At 45.8% G+C, this 15,982-nt stretch overlaps 1 protein-coding gene across 10 annotated transcripts in view; it reads left to right on the forward strand.

The window, feature by feature from the left end:
• The first annotated feature begins 13,920 nt into the window (after positions 1-13,920).
• Positions 13,921-15,982, forward strand: part of CACNA2D4 (calcium voltage-gated channel auxiliary subunit alpha2delta 4) — a 132,814-nt gene continuing 130,752 nt past the window's right edge. For all 10 annotated transcript variants that reach the window (XM_074826122.1, XM_074826126.1, XM_074826116.1 and 7 more), the window contains exon 1: positions 13,921-14,312. In XM_074826122.1, coding sequence (XP_074682223.1) covers positions 14,206-14,312 — 107 coding nt within the window. In that variant the 5' untranslated portion in view covers positions 13,921-14,205. The remainder of the gene's footprint in view (positions 14,313-15,982) is intronic.

Here is a 15,982-nt window from a genome sequence, read left to right on the forward strand (position 1 = left end):
TGTGAAATGAAGGAACCAGATTGCTTTTGTATGTGTAGCTGAAAAAAGTACTGAAACAAGCAGGAAATAAGCACTGGAAAGATAAAGGGGAGAGAAAAAGAGAGTGGGGGTTTTTTAGGTCATTTTAAAGAATAGCTTTTGGAGAAAGCATGTCCAGTATATGAACACTTTTACTTTATAGCTGTTATGGAAAAAAATTTGAGTTGCAAGTAATTGCCATGCTTCTTCCTTTTAAAAGGTGGGTAACATCATAAAAACTTCCAAAGACTGAATTTAGAATAAACATCTGGTGTACACAATAGGAGGTCACTACACATTTTTTGAGAGCAGCAGCTTTAGTCGTACATGTAATAAAAATAATTTTGGAAACCATTTGGGGCATATATTAATTAAAAGTCCTCTTTACTATGTTTGGACACAAATTCAACAAAAAGCAAAGTAACCTCTGAGTCCAGAACAATGTGTCTGCATGAACACCACCAGTCAATAAAGGCAGAAGAAAAAACCCTGTGGCGACTAAACGAAAGTCAAGACATAGAAAGGGTGACATCTTCGTAAGAGAGTAGCCTGCTTTCATGCCATGAGGGAACTATGGGAAATGATGGCAAAGTCCTACAGCTGCTACCGTGTACATAGAGGGATGCTAATCCCATCGTTAGATCCTACATAAATATTAATGCTTTTCTTGCCCACATACTGCCACCTTGCTCCACAGGCCCATGTGCTGAATGCAGAGCTGCTACGCATTGCCTTGAACTGTGCTGCTGCACATCTCTGTTACAGCACGTAGCTGGTACTGTATTTCTTCACCTGGTACATGAACTCTACTTCTGAAACATACTAAAACAGAGAGAGAGATTATTATTATGTCACTTCAGAAACCTACCCACCCATGTGTTTTTCTTCAGCACTTGCCTGTAAATACAACATTTAGAGGGAGAGAGGAAAGGAGCGTGCAGGCTCTTGGCAGCACTCCCAGCGTAGGGCTACTCAGGCTGGGAACAAAAGCTCTGTTTTCCTTCATTTTTACTGCTGCTTAACAGCCTGGCTCACTAACAGCCACCTTCTTTCCACTTAGAGCAGTAGCCCCAGACCTACCACTTAGTAAAAGTGCCTGCATTTTACATTCATCTAAGAAGGTGGTTTTTTTTATGCCTGAGGCTCCCCTCTTGGGTTCCTATCAGGGAAGTCCTGCCTCTCCTGGCTTTTCCCATGGATGCAGCGAGCTGTAGCTGAGAGTTTGAATTAGAGAATCAGTCAGGCTGTAGTATCATAGCATAATTCAGGGATCCCATACTTATTAATGCCTGCTATTTGGCAATAGGGGTATAATTCCCATCTCCTTTAGAGCTATGTTTGCAAGCAGAATCAACTGCTTGTCCCTATTGTCTCACCATCTTGTGATATCCCTTCCCCTTCCTGTTTCTACACCTGAAGGCCAAAACCTAGTGCTTCCAGGCAATCTGTGTCCTTTCTCATCACTGCCTCAATTCCTATAATCCCCACCTCCAGTTCCTCCAAAGCAGCTGCTTGCAGGGAGATGTTTGCCCATGTCTGCCATGTGAACAAGCACAAGCCATCACCATGAATTACTCTCAGGGGGATCACACCCCACCAAAAATGCAAGCCACAACTTAGGAATGTCTGGACAGGAATCAGCAGGATCAAAGATGAAGATTATGACTTCTATAGCAAATACATTTTGTTATCTTTAAGGAAAATCCCTGCAGGTATCGTAAAACATGAGCTTTGTCAAGGGAAGTGTAGAAGGAATGAGTAGAAACAAAGAAGTCTCCAGTTAACTCCTTTGACTAGAGGTATGAAGAAATGCTGGGTATATGCTCAAGAAAATCCAGTAAGGTCTTTGAAAGGATGGTGAATAATTCTAAACAGAAGTGAAAGATGGAAAGTTTCAGCTCACCTGTAGGCACAGAAATGAAGGTGTAGAAATTGGAAGAGGAAGCAGGGAGATGGAAAAGCACAAATTAAAACACGATTTTATTCAGGAAAACTTTCACTTCCTTGTATAAAAGCAGAAATTTAGACAGTGTTAAAGTTCAGAAGAAACACTAAGCTAATCCCTCACTGCAGGAGACTGCTAAATCCATCAGACAAATGTTCTTCAGTGTCAAGTACATTGAACCAGCTGGATGACCAAAGATGAAGACAGTAAGCGCTCATTTCTGAGACACTGGCAGGCAGTCAAAGCAGACCTGGCTTTGCAAAGCAGTGCACTCTGCAGGTGCTGCTGTGCATACCTTGATGAAACCAACTGATAAAATGGGAGGATTTCAGAGGTAAAATACCAGCTTAGGACATGATAGAGAAAAGTTTGGGGCTTTTCTTGTCATACCATAACAACATGTTTAATTACACTGGTGCTGAGGGAGCAGGTCTGAATGTGAAGATGGTGAGGTGGGGAAGATGGGCAGGTTCAGGTACAGAATGGAGGGACACAAACACTCTGGTCGATATTTAACCCAAAATGATCTGCTCTTTCTTTGGAAGTGGTTGTTTCATAATCCACTAAAACATCGTTGAATGAGAACTCTTACATGATTTTAAAGGATTTCTATTTCTTACATAAATTTTCTGTCTTCAACATTGCTCTGAAAGTGCTTTTACACAAATAGCTAGATAGATACAAAGTCTCTAGAAGTGCTTTTTATACAAATTACCGTTGCAAAGGACAGAGCAGGAAGTACTATCTCCGTTTGAAATGGATGTGAAGAGTGGTTCCATAATGGATTTATGGAGGTCACAAAAGAAGTCAAGAGGCAAAGAGAGAGACTAATGCTCAGTCGTGCCTCACTGGGGCTTTGCTTCTTTCTCCATCACTTCATTTCTGTTTGCAGCAAACAGAAAAATCCCTCAGTCCAGGGCAAACTGCTTTGTTTCCCAGATGCAGCACTTCATAAGAGATCAGCATGTTGTGTAGGCGGGGAAAACTGGAAAAAGCAAGGAACAGATAGAGGTAACAGCAGCAGCCTAGTGACCAAAAATGAGTCCTGACAAATGCAGGATTTCTGATGTTATATTTTTTCCCTTTGCAGGTGCTATGTGACCCAGCAGGAATCCCTTCCCCTCTCCCTTTCCCTGCAGCATCCCTCAGGCTGGTATGTGTCAGCCTGGTGTGCCCTGTGCCTGTCGTAGGCCAGACAAATGAACAAAGCCAGCAGGAATGAGCAGAACAGCAACAGTATTTTCATATGCAATTTCTGTATTGGTCAAAAAATAAATTACTGTTGCTCCAAAATGTGCTCTCTCCATCTGTGTAATAGAGGCCACGCTAAAGAGGCCAGTTGGTGCAAGTTTCCCATTATCCTTCCAGTCCCATTAGCATCTGCTCTTCCCTAGTCTCTTTGCTCAGAGTCTGTGATGTGATTTGCGACGTGCTGCTGACAAAGCTGCGGTTGCACTTCCTCCTTAGAAATATTTTTCTTCTGCCAGATGACTGCAGCAGCTCAATGGGAGACTTAAAGGTTTTTTGATGGTCTGTCCAGAGGTGAGAAATTGCTACTGGCATTTCAGGAAAGACCAGAATTAACAGAAAGTCCATTTTCAGTTGAAGAGGAAAAGGATAAACCTCCCATGTGTTAGCTACTTCCCCACAAACAGGAGTTTACCAGTTTACTACTGGACTTTCAAGACTGTTTTTGCCCCTGTCCTTTGCCATCCCAGTCTTTATGTTTCAGAGAAAGCTCACAGCCCAGCATAGCACTGCTCAGCAATGCTGAAAACCACTGTGGATGATAAAACATCTTTCTGACTGCTGAACACAGCAATTTTTCACCTTGTCTACACAGAGCCGCTGTACAGAGCTCAAGCTCACCATGTGCTCTCAAGCACATTATCTGCATTTGTTTCTGCACCTTCTTGGCCCTGAACTGCCATACGCACAAGTCACAATTTCCTAGTGCTAATAACAATTTTCTACTTGATTAACATATGTGGCACCATACTAAATCCAGCTAACAGGTGTCCTCTCTGCCAAAAAGCAGGAAAAGGGCTCCATGGCTATTCTAGCCTGTCAGCTTTCCTAGCCCTCCTAAGCAATCAATTATAAGGAGTTTTAGTTACCTCAACCTCCTCTGCTTCTGTGTTAGGTTATTTCTTTTTATCTTTTAGCCTGGGTATAACCAGCAGCATGCAGTATTTGAAAGCCTGCTGGCCTCCCCTCAGCGTTTTGGGAGGACTGTGAAAGCAGTGAGCTCCTTTCTTTCTTGATCACCCTCAACAGATGTTCGTGTCAGTGAGACACAGTGAGAAAAAACAGTGAGAAAGAACAACAGCCTGCTCTTTGCTGCTGGAGACCATCCTAGGAGGAAAGGCTTTGGAAGTGAATAACCTTTGCATTTTCTGTTTCTGCCTGGATAGATGAGGAGAAAGCAGCTGTTGGTAGACATGAAACCAGACATTAGCACACAGAAAAAAAAATCAGCAGAACTCTGGAAAACCTCTAGAAGACAAGTGGAATCTTATGGTTCTTTAAAGATGGGACAAATGGCAAGAAATTGAGGACTGTGGCAATAGCCACAGCACAGTTTGGAGGTGCCCCAGCAAAGGGCTTGTGAAGTCCTGGGCACTGTTCACATCTCCAGGGTGTGATGAGGAGTGTTAGGTCTCTGGCCTTGCCTACCACTCTGCAGCAATCAGTCTCAGTGATTCACCTCCTAAATGAGCTGGAGCTTGCAAGGTGGAGGTGCAAGTTGCCTAAGAGGAATTTGCTGGAGCAGGAGAGCAGGTAGAGTGTCCTGGCAGAGGTGGCTGGCCCCGTGTCTCAATGGTGGAGAGTGGATAACTGTAAGGCTGCATAACAGCGTACGCTGTAAAACCCAGCTGTTATGTTTGGTTGTGGTTTCCCTCCTGCACTGGGCTCCACATGGGTAGGTGACACTCAGCAGCTGGTAGAGTCTTATATAGCTGGAAAGTGCAGGGGGAAATTTGAATATCACCTGCCTGATGTAATAATAATATATATAATAATTTAGACTACGTACACCAGTAATGGACGGGTCCCTGTGCAGCGCAATGTGCCACTGCTGCAGGGTCACAGCCCCCTTCTCACAGCTGTGGCTGCTCAGCTGGGAGCGCTTGTGTCCTGGCCTGCAACGGAAATGTCACCTACAGCTGCCCAGGGATCTCCCAAGACACACCACCAACACCGTGATGGGTTCCCCACGCTGGCAGAGGCTGCTGTCCCTCTCCCTCCCAGTTACGTGCAGCTCTCACATACCCTGCAAGGGCCACCACAGGCACCTGCCCCTACAAACCAGCGTTTGCCAGCGCTCCTGGGTCGGCATTGCTGGAGCGGCTTTGCTGACTGCATCCATCACGGTCTCTCAGACATGGATTCATTTCTTGCAACATAGTGCTTTGAAAATGGACAAAGACATCCCGGTCTAATGGCTGTTTTAACTGTTCAGAGAACAAGTGCTCCACCAGAACTATCAGCATGCAAGCTGCAACACATGTCTCACTGCTGCCTGCTATGATATTTTAGCCCCTACACAGCCATAAAGTAACTTAGTGGCTGTCAAAGTGTGAGACTGTACATTAGAGTACAGGAAGAGCCAGGTAATGCTTTTTCTTTCTAGGGGATTTACAGGCCTGGTGAGCAGAGTAGATCTAGGTTTAAACTGCAGCTAGAAAAGGGAATCACTCCAAACACCAATTAACTCAGCATCACTTGAACGAATTAAGCTAAGGTCAGAGCTGCAGCAAGCAACCATCGCTAATGAGATTTCAGTGCCGCTCTGCCTACTTTATGCACATCAGATTTCCTGTGAAGGAATCCCTTGGGGCACAACTGTTTGGCTTCTGTCTGAAACTTCAGGAGCCTCTGGCTCAGAAGGATGTTAACTTCAACCTCGACACTGCACTAACCAGAAGGCAAGCAGCTGAAGTGCTTCTTTAGCAAACAGCAGATGATTTTAGACTTAAAATTCAAATTTTCTTTTTTTGCAATATATGCATGCATTATTTATTTATCTGCAGCTCTGGTAATCCGAAATTCCACTTGTTGTAATGGACAGTGAATGCAGTTCTCAGTTTTATTTCAAGATGCTGCAGACTGTTCTGTCACTGACCCAAGCAAATGGTTTGCCAAGCTGTCCCCATCTCTCTACTGACTGTCCCATGTGCTGCCCAGATGCTGACAACAGCAGAAGGAAGCAGAATAAGTGAGGCTGCTAGAAACTTGATTTTTTCAGACATATACTTTGCACACTGTTATGCATTCCAGCAGTAAAGGAGAGATTATTTCCTCTCATAACATACACATCTAGACCAGGCTAAATCCTTGTGAGCCACTCTGTCCTGGGGGATTGATGTTCTCCTTGGCTGGCACCCATGTTGGGAGGAGATGGCTGCAACCTGGAGAGACCTCACCCACCATGGGGAGGCTACTGTCTCCATCATCCAGTGCTGATGGGGGTTAAAAAACATTAACAAAAACCACTAGCAAGAAATGTGCTGGTTTGCTTCCTCAGCTAATTTGTGCTCCTTGAAGGAAATCAAAGAAGGCGTTTAATGATCCTTCTGGGCACAACATGATTTGTATCTTCATCCTTTCGGGGCAGGCTCATAGCATGAAAACCCCTGGGGTGGAGGGGGAATCTCTTTGAAAGCACTCACTGAGTGAGATGCTGTCAGATGTTGAAGGGAGGAAGAGTGAGTGTGTGTTATGAAAGTTGGCAGGTGACTGAGCTAATTACGGACTCGGAGGCAATTTAGGGTGATGGGAAGTGACTTGAATTTTAACCAGAGGTTAAAAAAGTTTAAAAGGAGACAGTGCCGGTGCTGTGGTGCTCAGATGGGCTAAAGACCATTCCCCGTCAGCCCATTGAGTAGCCGTGGGTCAGGGAAACACCTTTCATACTCGCTACAGAGAACTGCAGAGCAAAACACAAGCTGCTGCAAAATGGTGTTAATCGGATGTGGAAAGCCTTGCAGACCCTTCCCCCACTCCTTTCTCTTCTTCAAAACTGTCAGGGTATTTTTAATAACAATTGATGGTTGCCTAAAATCACAAAACATGTTTTCATTAATATTCATGAAAGAATGGACTGTTTTTATCTACACCTACAATCAGTGTGTGGTAAAATGTATCCAAAGCCCAGCTTTTATCTTTAATCACACTGAAACTGATCGCCTCTGATTTTTGTGGGGAAAAAAAATAGTCCTCTTTTCAAAGAAGAAAAGCATGAAATGTTATAATTTCTGACCTAGAATTTTGGCAAAGCTGCTCCCTTCTGTGAAATCAAAAGGAAGGAAAAAAATAATCGAACCTTTAAGATTTTTAATTGAGTTCTGAATATTCCAGAATTCTGATATGCATTTCTACAATAGCTTTTGCCTGGACACTCAGTTTCAGCAGTAAAACAAATAAAATTAACAGGAAACTTTTTAAAGATTTTTTTAAAAAAATATTTTAAAAGTCTTTCTGCCTAGACTTTGCCCTTTATTTATGCTATGGCAGCATGCAGCGGCTTCCCCAGGGATCAGGTACAACTGCTGTATATCTTGTGCAAACCGACAGCCGCAGAGCCCATGGCCCACAGATGCTACGCCAGGGATAGTCAGCTCATCTGTATTGATGCCATTTTTCCTGACAGGCAGATGTTTAATGCCCGGATCAGTACAGAGAGGTCTGCAGAGTGCTGCAGACCAGCTCTGCTGGCTCCCTGACCCATCCCTATCGCTGGGGAACAGATAAAACCACCCTGTGGGCTCGGTCTGACCCCTGGACCACAGACAGCGTGATCTAAATAAATCAGGGAGGGGAAGGAAGTGGACATGTTTGCTGCTTTGCCCCTGTAGATCATTTGCCAAGGGAGAATATGGTCCTTGGCCCCAGAGTCTATGCTGTCTCTCTTGTGCAGAGGCTTAGAGAGCGCCCTGTATTTCCAAAGCACCCTATAGACGTTACCTGGTAAATCCTCATCAGTGTTTCAGCAAACAGGTGAGGCAGTAACATCAGACCACTAAAGCAAGTAACTCGTCTCTGTGCCTTCCACATCCACTGACCCTGACAGGGGAACACATGGGAGGAGGCACCCTCCTTCTTTCCAGCCCAGTCAGGCTGGAGGAACCCTAATTTGGCCCAAATACCCCTGTCCTGATATCCTTGCAAAATCCTGAATCCTTTTGCAGGTATTTGTAACATGTCCTCTGAATAGGGTCATTGCATCAGGCATTTAATACAAAGCATTTGGCAACATAAATAATGTTGCTAGACGTGCACTGAGTCAAGTGTCTTTGCACCCATGGAGATTAACAGAGTAAGTGGCATCATTTATTTAGTCACCTGATGCACCACAATTTCTGGGACTCCCCACGAAGCAAAGCCTCCTCTCTCGAAAAAGCTGTTCTAGTACAGCCACTTTATCACAAAACACTTTAATCTCTTATAAAATGGGGTTTCCCTTCCTCATAATCAAGTTCCTTCAGGTCATGTGGACTTGAAATGGAAAAGATTAGGTTTAACCCTTTGGTAGCAGAGAGCTAAGGATAAAGTTGAATTTCACTCTGGCTGCTTTTGTGACAGCATCTGGGAAAGCTGCATTCTGCTCACAGTTCTCCCTAAACTGAGCATCGGCTTTCTCTTACTTTTCCTTTTCCTTGTTTCTTTCTTTTTCTTGCCTTGCTTTCAGAGATGGTGGGAAGATGCTTCAGTGCTCCTTGTCTCCTGTGCATTCTGCTCTCCCTTGGTGTCTCCCTCCATGCCCTAAATTTCCTGCTGCTCAGAATTCTGTGCCTGATGAAGGTTTAAAATGCTACTAGCAAAAAAAAAAAAATTAAAATGGTCATTTCATCTTGGAGTATTTAAACAAATCTAAATTTAGAGCAGAGCTGTGGGGGGAAAAAAAAAAAAAAAGGAAAAAAGGCAAAGTAACCAGCCAAAGGCATTAATTACTATGACACCTATTGGCTGTTTCTATAAACAACAGGGAGAACACGTGGCTTGCAGATGAATGGGTCTGCAGGCAGATATTTACAGAGCACCCGGGTGGAATGTGGGGTCTTGAAGGACACATTTTGTCCAAGTCATCCTGCTGACATCTGATGATGCTCTGCAGGCCAGATATTCATCTATTATTCACTGCCTCTGAGGCAACCTGAAATTAAGAAAGTCAGTGGTATAATACCTTCATATGCATCAGTTGGTGTACCTGTATATTCCCCTGTATATCCCCGCTGTGTTACACCAGGGGTGAGTCTGTCCTACTCCAGAGAGATCCTAGTGAGGTATCAGGTATCCAGTATTAGTTGCATTCCCATGGTAAACAGGCTTTTGTGTGCCTCCTCTATGGAGTCATACCAGGGCCTCCTTGTGACCACTGGCACTCATCAGCCTGGTCTCAATAGCAGAACACTTCCATGCACAGCTTCAGACTATCAAGCACTTCCCCTGCATCCAGATGGTGTTAAAAGCAGCTAATTTAACCCAAAACACACCTGGGAGTGAGTGAGGTATCATTGTCCCACAATGGCTGTGGTGACAAAGGGGCACTTAGAGAGGCTGTGCTCACCCAGCACCACAGATCTTTCAGGTCTCATCAACCCAAACTTGCCAGGTCCCAGGCACACTGCCAGTCACCTGGCCAACCCAGTCCTAGACCAGACAGCATCTCCCTGTTGCCTTGTGGCTTCCCGGAGCTCAGCTGGGATTTCACAGACCCTGATGTGACCAAACAGGGAAGGAGGGCAGCACTCAGCTGTGGGGACACCTCTCCAGCCCAGGGCCTGCCTGCAGCATCAGCACTCAGGCAGAAGCGAGCCTGCAGCCCTCATTTTCGTTCCTGCTCAGCTATTAAATCCACACCTCCACAAATTCAGCTTGTGAGTGCTAACTCTCTACAGCACTGAAACCTGATCAGAAGAGATTTGCATGACCAGCCAGTAAAACCACGACTAAAAGTGTTTTTCCATTGCTGATTCTGGCAAGGGCCCCCTCCTCCTGGCAGCTGCTGGGACAGGGAGATCAGATTCTCTAGTATTGGCAAAACACTGCACTACTGCTTTCCAAACCACCCTGAGAAATGTTTAAACTTACTCAGACAGGCCAGAGACATCAACCTCATATCTCCTGAACAGGACACAAGCTCAAACACCATTGAGAGAGCAGTTTCACAAGCAAAATATTTGACCAGGATAGAAAGGAGCTTCTGTACCCAGATACTTATCTAAGGAGTCCTGCCAAGAGATAATGAGAGGCACAAGATTATGGTCTCAGATAAATGCATCTGCTGTGAACAAGAATGCATAGTTTATTCCCGTCATGCCTTGTTTTAAGTTATTTAAAATTGAAGCAAATTATTCTTATTAAGTGATTACGTCCCAGATGTTTTAAGTTTAGGATCATGATGGAGCAGATACTTGCTTTGAGGTATGCAACAGTGGCAGGCACACAGAAAGATCCCAGTCTCTCCAAAATGAAAAACAAGTCAGTACTGATCTCTTGCAATCTCTTCCCCAGTCCTGATATCTACAGTGCAAAAAAGGACCCCGATGCTCTCTCCACGTAGGCCCTGAGACACTGGTCCAGAGTACCCAGAAAATAGGAGGGAGCACCCCCACGTCACTGCACAGGCCAACTGGGAGATCAGTACCACCAGTGCTGTGGGGAAGAAGTGTCTCTGGTGACCAGCTTCAGCCCGATAAACCTCTTGGCAACAGGAGTAGTATCACAATGAGCTTGATGCCTGAGGAAGCTGAGACACCATCCCACCTGCTCTTCATCTCCACAAAGCTTCATCCTCTTCTCTTTGCTGTGTTCAAGGTTGTTGCCGTATCCCCTGTTCCAGCTGATTTTCTAACAAAGAGACACTTAACTGTTACAAAACGTGCCTTATTAACCAGTACTGCGTGGAGTGAGGTTGCCTCAAGAGGTTGTGCCATGCTCAGCACATCTTTCTAATCGGATTTCTCTGATGCTCAGTGTAGAGTTCCCCTTTCTTCATTTTGCCCCATTCTCCTTATATTTATCCCACTGTAAGACTACAATTTAGTCTGCTCAGGCATTTCCACCTCAAGGTCACCACATGAACACGTTAAACAAACGAGGATTTCTACTGCCTTTAATAAACTCTCCTCATACAGTCTTACCCAGTCTTTTGATGACATTTGTTCTCTGCCTGGTCTTGACATTTGCCAGTATCTTCTCACAACAAGATAATCCAAACTGAGCTTAGGTCCTAGTCAAACCAGAAATTAATAGGGCTGGTAAATCTTCCCCCTGCCTGTGAATACAGCACAAAATCACACTGGCATTTTTTTATTGCACCATGGTTTTGCAAATTTAGCTCTAATTTGCTGTACTTGCTCACTCCATACCTCTTGCAGCCTTAAATGCTCACTCCTTGTTATGTGTTTGCTTTCATTCTTTCTCATAGGATTCATTTTCTTTTTCCCCAGTCAGACCCTGCTGTCATTTATCTCCTCCCCATGCTCCAGCTGTGCTCACACACTGTGGTAGCTGAGCTGTGCAGCAGTAACTGGATGCACACTAATCCCATTAAGGGCCCTCTAGTCACCTGGGGTTTTCAGTTGTCCGTGCTATTTTCATTTCATCTTCAAATCTCACTCCCTTGCAATTTTAGATCATTAAGGGGTTAAGTGAGATATACCCAGTAAATGAGATAAATCCAAATAAAGGGATTTGGATCTCCCAGTTCAGCATGTTGCTGTGTCTCATTGCCTTTTCTATCAGTGTTTCAGGTTTTTCCAAACCCACCCAGACAAGGGCTCTTGCCAGAACCCGTTTGGATTAAACTGGGTCCCAGCTGCAAATAGCACATAGTGGCTGGAAGGGTTAGTGAAAAGATCCTGTAAAAATCACTCACAGTTACTATTTGATATGGCTCCTTGCATAGTGAAGAGAAAATGCTATCTAAAATGTTGATTCTCCTGCCCTCAGATCTCATTTCAGATTTTTTTCAGAACATGAATTTTTATCATCTCTTCCCTGAAGTATCCAGTCAGGGAAGCTTGCCACCCTGGATGCCACCCCTCATTTTTAATCCTGGTAAACACAGAGAAATGACACCTTGATGGTCAGTCTTCCTAGCTCCTCTAAGAGCAATGTTCTCCTCTTTTCAGACTGCAGAGGAAGGAGGGGGCAGCAGAAGTCCAGCCCCATGGTCCCCCATCCCAGCAGTGTGAGGCCAGAGTCAGGGGAAGGGCAATCAGCTCCTTCTGTTCCCATGGGCAACACACCACACCCCTTGTCTGCAATGAGCATTTCTGGGAGGAATACATTTCTCTGTACTGTCCTCAACTCCAGATTCCCCCTGGGACCGTCCAGGTCTAGACGTACCCCTTTTCAGGGTAAGAACCCCCATAGCACATTTTGGCTGTTTGAGAAATGCATTACTAAGATCCAGATCTGCTCTGCCTGTCGCCTTCATATGCTGACTATGGCATTTGCTGTACAGCCATGTGGTACCCTGAAGGCACTGTCTCTAGAGTGTTTGTGTGTGCAGAAATTGATTTTTTGTAGATTTTATGGTCAGAAAGAACCATTTCAACCTTTCTGTGTAACCCTTTGCATAAACTTAAGAACATCATCTGGAAATTTCTGCCCTTCAGGCCCACAACCTCTGCTTGAAGAAGATTTTAACTTTCAAAAAGATACTCAGTCTTGAATAAAGATTGTAATAAATGATGAAACCATCCTATCCTGAGGTGAGTTATTCCTGTAATTACTTAATTGCTCACCCTGGGCTTTCAGCCTCTTCATCATGCAATTTAACCTCTATTCCACATTTCACAGTTTTATTCCCTTCTCTGTATTTCCTCTGCCACTTCTGTTATCCCATTTAATGTGTGGCACCAATGCTGCACTCAGTAGCACATCTATAATATATGCCTTAGTTTTACTTTAGTGCTTTGACAGCCAATTTCCCCCTCCACATACTTAAGAGAAACCTAACAATCTAGCGTGGCTTTGCATTTTATATTAAATAAGCCATTTGTAAAGGTGCAAAAGATGATTGGAAGATACTATAATAAACAGGTTAATTCATAGCCACAGAGTCAAGTTGTTCAACAGGTCACTCTAGTAATTTATAATCTTTCCACTGCTGTATCTGTAATTATTTATAATTCATACTTCTCGTGATGGTAATGAGCTTATATAGCGTGCCCCTCATCCGAGCGTGCAGTTTGCTACTTGCTGCTATTCATCAAACTCAGCTATTGGGGTCCTTTGATTCATTGGTCTCCAGACATAGATGAGGGGATGGCAATCTCAACTGAACGTTGCCTGAACGAAGAGGTTTGACTATTAATAAATAATCACTCACATTAAGAGGCAATCAGTTAAAACTGGCAGAGTCCTTTTTTTCATGCCATTTTTGCTTCCTGCTGCCCATTTTCCCTCCTCTCCTCTCACCTGTGTGAGGTCCCCAGACATGCCTTGGAGGACAAGTGCTTTGGCAGGACCTGCACTGGATGCTGCCAAGGCACCAGCTCTGCCTGGCCTCATCAGTCCTGTGCAAACCTCAGCACCAAGCAGCGGCACAGCATGAACCTGCTGGTGCCTGTAGGAGCCTGCCATGCACCCCACAATCCTTGGTCCCAACCCCAGGTCCCCAGTGGGGAGGAGACAGTGCTGGTGTGACCTGCTGGAATGACCCACCAGCATCTGCAGTGTGACAGGGAAGCCCTACAGGACACAGATCAAAGATTGGGGGGAGAGGGGGTTCGGGGGGTGTGGTTGTGACCCCTTTAAAGCAGGCATGGCCTGACCTTTGGCTGGAGAAGCCAAGACCTGTCTTCAGGAATCAGAGTAATCCTGGGTGATTTTATCCCACTCCACTTCCCTAAATCTGCGGCTGCTGCTGCTTGGCAAGAGGATTAAGGGACTGGTGGGGGATTATGTAGCCGCTGCAGCTCCCAGCACAGAGCTCCCTCCCGGCACGGCCGCTCCTCGGGGTGCAGAGACACACCGCACCCGTGGGTGCCCGCTGCCGAGGGCCCCCAGCAGGTTTTTGACCACCTGCCCTGTGCAGGAGACCCCTGACAGCACCCAGCAGCAGGAGTGACATTCCCAGGGCAGAGGCAGCCGGGGTCACCCCGGGGCTTGGCCCCACAGCAGCAGGGCACCCAGCCTGGCAGCATGGCGGGGGCTGCGTGGGACCCCCCCCAGGACAGCAGGAAGGGCGGGGAACCCCCACATCCCGCTGGCCAGTGCCCTTGCTGATGGTTGGCACATGGAGGATGGGGCCTTGGGCTGTCCCGTGGATGATGCTCTGGTTCTTCTTCCTCCTGCCCTCTGCCAGGGCCCAGACGAAGATCCCACTGGAGACGTAAGTGTTTCCCTCTCTCTGGCATGGGGCATTTCTGGCGTGGAGTGGGCAATGCTGTGGGCATGGGGAGGTGGGTGGGAGTGCCTCCCTGGTAGTGGCAGGCACTGTGGGTGCAGGCTTGTCTGGAGGGGCACGTCGCTGCAGGGGGGGTGGCGTTTCCTTACAATGGTGGCGATGGCTCTTGGGAGGGGACACAGGCATGGGAGTCACAGATTCAGTTTCCAGGTCCAGTGCAGATGCAATGCCTCATTTTCCCCATTCGCCAAGCAGAGCAATGATACTCATCTTGTTTAGTTAAGCACTTTGACATCTATTAATGCTCTGCTTAATGCACTGGGTGGCAGAAGGCAAAACCAGTTTAAAGGCATGTTCATGAAACCCCATTGCTGATGCAACTTGTGGAGATTCAGCCATGGAGGCAGATGTAAGTGACCCCAGTTTAGCAGCTCCTCAGTTTAGCAGTGGGAGGCATACACACGGGGTGTTTGAGTGAAGACACGTCTCTGATACACATGAGATCCGGATTGTGCAGTGCAAGGTTAGCAGCTCCTAAGCTCTGATCCCTTGCGTTGGTCTGGTACGCTGACAGCTGAAAAAAGCCTTCATAGGCACATACACAGCCTGGGTAATACACACACACATGTTTATTCATGTGTGTGGATGTCAGGGGATGTTAGTAAGGAGAGGCTAAATAGAGGAAAGAGGTCACGGCATCTTTTCTTGCTTGTTCCTGCTCCACCTTACTACAAAGGGTATAACAGCCCTTCCCATGGCTCTGGAGCATAGGAATGAAAAGCTGAGCTGCACTGCAAAGCGTAAACAGTCATGTTTTGTGCATTTGGGTCCAGGTGCTAGTGCACAAGCAGGGAATCTTGATGCACCTTTTTGGGTGTGAGTTTGCAGGGCACCCATGCCTGCATGCACGTTGGCGTGCATAAGTGGCTCCTCCGGCACGGTCACTGCTGGAAAGCTCCCCACCAGCAGCGCAGCCCACCCCGGCAGCCCGCCAGGAAGCTAACAGCTCACAGCAAACCCAGTTTATAAAAACTTCACCTCGTTAACTTTAGGCAAGTTAAATCCTTTCAAGATTAAAAACGTCAGCACCACGGTTGGTAAAAGTTGTTGTGGGGCAGCTTCTCTGGAGCTGGCATAGGTCTGTCTGCGTAGGACAGCAGGTTGGTCTGGAGAGGAGACAACACTGCCATCCCATTTCAAGAGGAGATATGTCTGATAAACTGGTGAAAGTCAGCTCAAGACCTTTCCTGAGATTGAGAAAATGCTTTATATTCAAAAATTGCCAATTAGACCCTTGCAGATGTGCTCACCAATACAGCCCACGTGATTACCAAGAGTTGCACTGACTTTATCCAGGGCGATCTCAGGAATCTTTGCCACCGATTTTATTTTTGGCTGCACTATCAAGCCCTTCCTCAGCAAAGTGTCTCTAATTTGGGTTTTACAAAAAAAGATGCAGAGGTTACACAGAATAAAATCCAACTTCTGATAATTTCAAACTGTGCAAAATAAAAATCGACTTTCCATGCCCAGTGTAAATACTGCATGGAAATACCTTTTGGCCTTGAAATCTGTGGCATTAAGAAGCCAGCCTGTCCTTTCTGCTGTTTTCGTCACTGAATACAAGTGCAGGGATTAAAGGCAGGCAATCTCTG

The sequence above is a fragment of the Strix aluco genome, chromosome 5, assembly GCF_031877795.1.
Source record: "Strix aluco isolate bStrAlu1 chromosome 5, bStrAlu1.hap1, whole genome shotgun sequence".
NCBI lineage: Eukaryota > Metazoa > Chordata > Aves > Strigiformes > Strigidae > Strix > Strix aluco.